We start from the raw sequence: 5,917 nt of genomic DNA, 5'->3' as shown, positions 1-5,917 counted from the left end.
GACATAGAGATTTGCAAGATACATACGGATCTGAATGTTGCAGACCCGATGACTAAGCCTCTTCCACGAGCAAAACATGATCAGCACCAAGGCTCCATGGGTGTGAGAATCATTACTGTGTAATCTAGATTATTGACTCTAGTGCAAGTGGGAGACTGAAGGAAATATGCCCTAGAGGCAATAATAAAGTTATTATTTATTTCCTTATATCATGATAAATGTTTATTATTCATGCTAGAATTGTATTAACCGAAAACATAATACATGTGTGAATACATAGACAAACAAAGTGTCACTAGTATGTCTCTACTTGACTAGCTCGTTAATCAAAGATGGTTATGTTTCCTAACCATGAACAATGAGTTGTTATTTGATTAACGGGATCACATCATTAAGTGAATGATCTGATTGACATGACCCATTCCATTAGCTTAGCACTCGATCGTTTAGTATGTTGCTATTGCTTTCTTCATGACTTATACATGTTCCTATAACTATGAGATTATGCAACTCCCGTTTGCCGGAGGAACACTTTGGGTGCTACCAAACGTCACAACGTAACTGGGTGATTATAAAGGAGTACTACAGGTGTCTCCAAAGGTACATGTTGGGTTGGCGTATTTCGAGATTAGGATTTGTCACTCCGATTGTCAGAGAGGTATCTCTGGGCCCTCTCGGTAATGCACATCACTTAAGCCTTGCAAGCATTGCAACTAATAAGTTAGTTGCGGGATGATGTATTACAGAACGAGTAAAGAGACTTGCCGGTAACGAGATTGAACTAGGTATTTGGAATACCGACGATCGAATCTCGGGCAAGTAACATACCGATGACAAAGGGAACGACGTATGTTGTTATGTGGTCTGACCGATAAAGATCTTCGTAGAATATGTAGGAGCCAATATGGCATCCAGGTCCCGCTATTGGTTATTGACCGGAGACGTGTCTCGGTCATGTCTACATTGTTCTCGAACCCGTAGGGTTCGCACGCTTAAGGTTACGATGACAGTTATATTATGAGTTTATGCATTTTGATGTACCGAAGGTTGTTCGGAGTCCCGGATGTGATCACGGACATGACGAGGAGTCTCGAAATGGTCGAGACATAAAGATTGATATATTGGAAGCCTATGTTTGGATATCGGAAGTGTTCCGGGTGAAATCGGGATTTTATCGGAGTACCGGGAGGTTACCGGAACCCCCCGGGAGCTATATGGGCCTTAGTGGGCTTTAGTGGAAAAGAGAAGGGGCAGCCCAAGATGGGCCGTGCGCCTCCCCCCTCCCCTAGTCCTATTAGGACAAGGAGAGGTGGCCGCCCCCCCTCTCTCTTTTCCCCCTCCGCGAATCCTATTCCAACTAGGATTGGGGGGGGGGAATCCTACTCCCAGAGGGAGTAGGACTCTCCTGGCGCACCCTCCTTGGCCGGCAGCCTCCCCCCTTAGTCCTTTATATACGGAGGCAGGGGCACCCCAGAGACACACAAGTTGATCCACGTGATCTATTCCTTAGCCGTGTGCGGCGCCCCCAGCCACCATTGTCCTCGATAATATTGTAGCGGTGCTTAGGCGAAGCCCTGCAGCAGTAGCACGTCAAGATCGTCACCACGCCGTCGTGCTGACGGAACTCTTCCCCGACACTTTGCTGGATCGGAGTGCGGGGATCGTCATCGAGCTGAACGTGTGCTAGAACTCGGAGGTGCCGTAGTTTCGGTGCTTGATCGGTCGGATCGTGAAGACGTACGACTACATCAACCAAACGCTTCCGTTGTCGATCTACTAGGTATGTAGATCATACTCTCCCCTCTCGTTGCTATGCATCACATGATCTTGCGTGTGCGTAGGAAATTTTTTGAAATTACTACGAAACTTAACAAGAAAACCCTGGACGCTTGACGCCTGCGTGCACACTCGATCGCCGCCAGGCCGACGATCCTGTGCTTGAGCTGCTTGCGGAGGCAAAATTCAGCGGGGGGACAAACGGTGCGCCTCTTGGGCTATATCCAGCAGGAGCACAACCTCAGAGGCAAGGTGGAGCTGCACTTTGGCATCACTGAACAGGGACCGAGCCCAAATCTTAAGATCGAAAGCTGCCCGCTTCAGCTTGGTGTTTAATCTTGCGATAGGTCACCTTGCCGCAACAGGCCGCTGCCAGGCCCGTTCCACTGTCTCTCTGAAGCGCGGGAAATGCGGCAAAAATGCTTCAAATTTGAAAGTGGCCCTCCTCGGGGGAGCAGTGGTGTCAGCTATCAATAACGGGCAGTGATCCAAGCAAGCAGTCGAAGCAGCCATGAGCATGGGGGGGAGGCTCTCCCATTCGACGTTGCAGAAAATCTTGTCAATGCTCACCAGGGTCGGATCCTGTCGCTCATTTGACCAAGTGAAGCGCCTGTTTTTGCACTTGATCTCCGTCAGGCCGGCCGTGTCGATCGCCCTTCTGAACATGCCCATGATGCGCCGGTTCAGATTGAGATTGCTCTTGTCCCTTGCTTCATATATGATGTTGAAGTCGCCCGCAAGCATCCATGGCTCACCTAGCAGTGGTGCAGATTGGATCAGCTCCGCCAGGAAGGAATCCTTGAGCCCATCGTCGACCGGACCGTATACAGTTGTCAGCCAGAATGAAGATGAACACAGCAGGAGGGTGACCTTGGCTGTGATTGAGAAGAACCCACAACCTGTGTGTCGAGCTGCACGACGCTCTTGTCCCAGAGGATCGCCACACCTCCTCTTGTTCCAACTGCCGGCAGGACCGCGCAGCCATCCAAACGGTTGCCTCCCAGCTCGTGCACGATGCAAGGCGACCATGATTCCAGCTTTGTCTCCTATAGGCAAAGAATTGGGGTTTTGTGAGCAGCGGCCAGTTCACACACAACAGCTCTCCTCGCCGGAGAGTTCAGCCCTCTGACATTCCAGGACATGAGGGAAAATTGGTTGTTATCCATTGGGCACAGGCAAATTCTCCAACAACATCACAAATCAATTGATGATCATGCAATACAGATACACAACCAGCTTAACGGGGGCGTGCCAGAGGCCACCAATAGGCCCCAAGATCCTGTGGCACAAAAGCAAACCTCGTCGCCTAATTCTAACATAATGAAGAACTAACATGGATCCTAACTCTACTCGGCTTAAGGCCAAGCGCTGTTGGAGACTAATACTAACACTAACAGAGCATAAGAAGCTATGATTGACTAACATAACTAAACTATAGCTTCAGCAGCGGCATCCGGGCCAGCCATGCCCCCAGCGATGCGAAACGCCTCCAGGTCGAGACGGGTGAGTTTGGCAATGATGGAGGTGTCCTCGTCAGTCAGCGGCTCGTCGAAGCGTTTGATGAGGGCTTCGGCCGCCTTGGCCGTCATGGCCTCCTTCGGCCCCAGCAGGCCAAGCTTCTTAACCAGTAGCAGAGTGGCACGCTGCGCAACAGGCACTTTTGAGGTGTTGCCTGCCTGCCGCGCACTCTGCCTGGTCGGCCCTGCACGGGCCCTGGGTGGTGCCGAATTGCGTTGGGCAGGGGTTGACGCATGAGGGGAGCCGGGGTGCTGGTGAAGAGGCCAGGCTGCCCGTCCTTGCCATCGCTGCCGGGAAGCTGCAGCTGCTGGACCTGCTGTGTCACTACGGCAAGCTAAACTTCAGTGGAGACCATCGTGGGTGTGGTGCGGCTGGCCACGGTCGAGGGCCCGGGGCGAACTCGAGCGGGGCAGCAAGCGTGGAAGCGATCGCCTGGTCGATCTCCAGGAGAATGCAGTCTGCGCGAACGGGCTGGAGAGGCGCGCGGTCCACCGAGTCGAAGAAGTCGGCGAGAGGGTCCGAGGCCGCTGCCGCTGCGATGGAGTTTGCTGCCGGCCCGTTGGCCGTGTTCTCGGCTTGGCCCGGCAACAGCGACAGAGGTGGGGTGGCTTTGAGGCTGTTGCTAGCGTGGCGGGTGTCCTTGCCGCGGCGCCTGCTGATCGGTGTCCTGCTTCGCCGGCGTCTGGTGCCACTGTGGCTCCTCCGGGGCGGTTGCTCGCGCCCGCCGTGGCCGCGACCCAGGAGCGTGTCCTTCCAGGAGCGCCGGCCATCCTGTGGCCCGTTGTTGTCGTCGTGGTCTCGGCGAGGCCCGAGCTGGAGCCCGCCACAGCCAGAGGGGCCGACCACCGGGGGCTGGCGCCTGCCCTGCCCCTGGCCATCCTCAATGTGCATCGACCACGTCCCCGGGTAGACCCGCGGGAACAGGAGATCATCGTCAGACCCAGAGGACGGGATGCCGCTCTGGCCCGAGTGCGAGGAGCGAGGCGTCAGCAGCGTCCAGTCTTCAACGCGGTTGACGTGGATGAGCATGACGTTGCGTCGGACGCGGGGTGGAGGGGGGACCTCACAACTTCGAGGGGAGTAGCCCAACATGGCCTCGACGCGGCCGGCACCACGCGTCGCGCGCTAGATGGTGTGCTTGGTGGGGATGAAGGCGACGTCGTACACCCACACCCAGCACGTGAAGGTCCGCGTGTGGCCACGCTCGTGCGTGCGGCTGTCGAGCTGGTCGATGATGCATTTGTCGCCGAGCACCTCCGCCGCACCGTCGACAGACCACAGGTGCATGGGCATCTTCTCGATGACGACGCAGACGTGGAGGAGGAAGTCTTCATGGTCGGCGTGGACGTCCTCGTGCCACGACTTGATGGTGAAGACGACGCCGTCGACGTTGATGGAGCCCAGGCGGACGGTGTTGTCCCGGTGCGCCGGCAGCTCGAAGTGGACGACGAAGTCCTCCGGGTCATGGCTGGTCACCCGCAACAGGTGCGCCGGAGTGCGGAGAACGGCGTCGAAGGCGTGGCCGACGGACATGGAGCTTTCCATGTGCCGCTCAGCCGTGGAGATGAGGAGGACGGCGTGGCGGCGAAGGAGTAACATATGATGCTCCATCTCCGGCAACTCGATCACCACCTTGTGCCTGTCCCTTGGCCGGCGCGAGGGGTCGGTGTGGCGGCAGCGGTCCATGGCCAGCACGGGCGGAGGAGGCGTGGGAAAGCGGAGCCTCTCGCGGACAGGAGCACGACTAGCAGCAGGCGCCAGACCACCACTACGACGTCGCCGGATTTGGGGGCAGTCCTTGGCGATGTGGCCCGGCAGCTTGCACTCAATGAAGTGTATGGGATCTCTATAATCGATGCGGCGATGCTTGGAGCTGAGGCACCGGAAGTAGAGCCCCCTGAAACGCCTTAAGAAGGCCGCGCGGGCAGCGTCTGCATTAAAGGAGAGGCGCTGGCCTCGTGGACGCCGCGAGCACGCGGGGGAGGCATGGGCGTGTGCGGCGGCGCGGCGCGCGTTGCGGGACAGGACTGGCGTCCATCCATCAGCTTGGCCGGGAGAGGAGTGGTCGGTGCGGGGGGAGGGGCAGACCACGATGGATTTTAGGCGGAGCGGCTCCATTGGGTGATCCCTGCTAAAATCCGGTGTGGAAAGGGCATCTGCGGCCCCAGAGCACTCCCTCCGGAGCAGAAGGCGCGGCGGAGAACCGAGAATGACAGCAGGACTGGGGGGGCGGGGGTGGCGAAGGCACCGGATCCGCAGACGGACCGCCGGACGAACATAGATCTGGGACGGAGGCGGGTTGGCCCCATCCCTCGCTGCCGCGCGAGCTAGAGCGTGCAGAGTCACGGGAGCGCACCGAGCGTCCGCGCCCCATGGAGCCAGCGACGGGGGGAGGTGGCCGCCGCGGCTGACGGCGCGGGGGGAGGGGGGGAGGGGGGAGGGGAGGAAGCGTTCTCACTCACTCCACCTTCATGTGAGGAAAATCATCTCCTTTTTTGATCTGTTTCCAAGTCTGGACATTTACTGATCCTTTTTTTGAGACACGCTGGTTATCCCTGATCAAACGTAACCTTCCAAACTTCTCACGTTATCTCCGTTTTTTTTGAGACACGACCAGACTTGG

At 56.8% G+C, this 5,917-nt stretch overlaps 1 protein-coding gene across 1 annotated transcript; it reads right to left on the bottom strand.

The window, feature by feature from the left end:
- Positions 1 to 3,008: 3,008 nt before the first annotated feature.
- Positions 3,009 to 5,635, bottom strand: LOC147964924 (uncharacterized). The gene has a single exon (XM_087526584.1). It carries the CDS (start codon positions 5,410 to 5,412, stop codon positions 4,420 to 4,422), a length of 993 nt encoding a protein of 330 aa, XP_087382710.1. The 5' UTR covers positions 5,413 to 5,635; the 3' UTR covers positions 3,009 to 4,419.
- Between the last annotated feature and the right edge of the window lie 282 nt (positions 5,636 to 5,917).

This window comes from Triticum urartu, chromosome 6A (assembly GCF_056163025.1).
Source record: "Triticum urartu cultivar PI428250 chromosome 6A, HENAU_Tu73, whole genome shotgun sequence".
Lineage (NCBI taxonomy): Eukaryota > Viridiplantae > Streptophyta > Magnoliopsida > Poales > Poaceae > Triticum > Triticum urartu.
Note: the sequence above shows the minus strand (reverse complement) of the source record. Positions and strands in the feature narration are given on the sequence as shown.

Bases quoted from the DNA above. Each gene is read 5' to 3' on its own strand.
- LOC147964924 (XM_087526584.1), bottom strand. From the start codon at position 5,412: ATGGAGCCGCTCCGCCTAAAATCCATCGTGGTCTGCCCCTCCCCCCGC.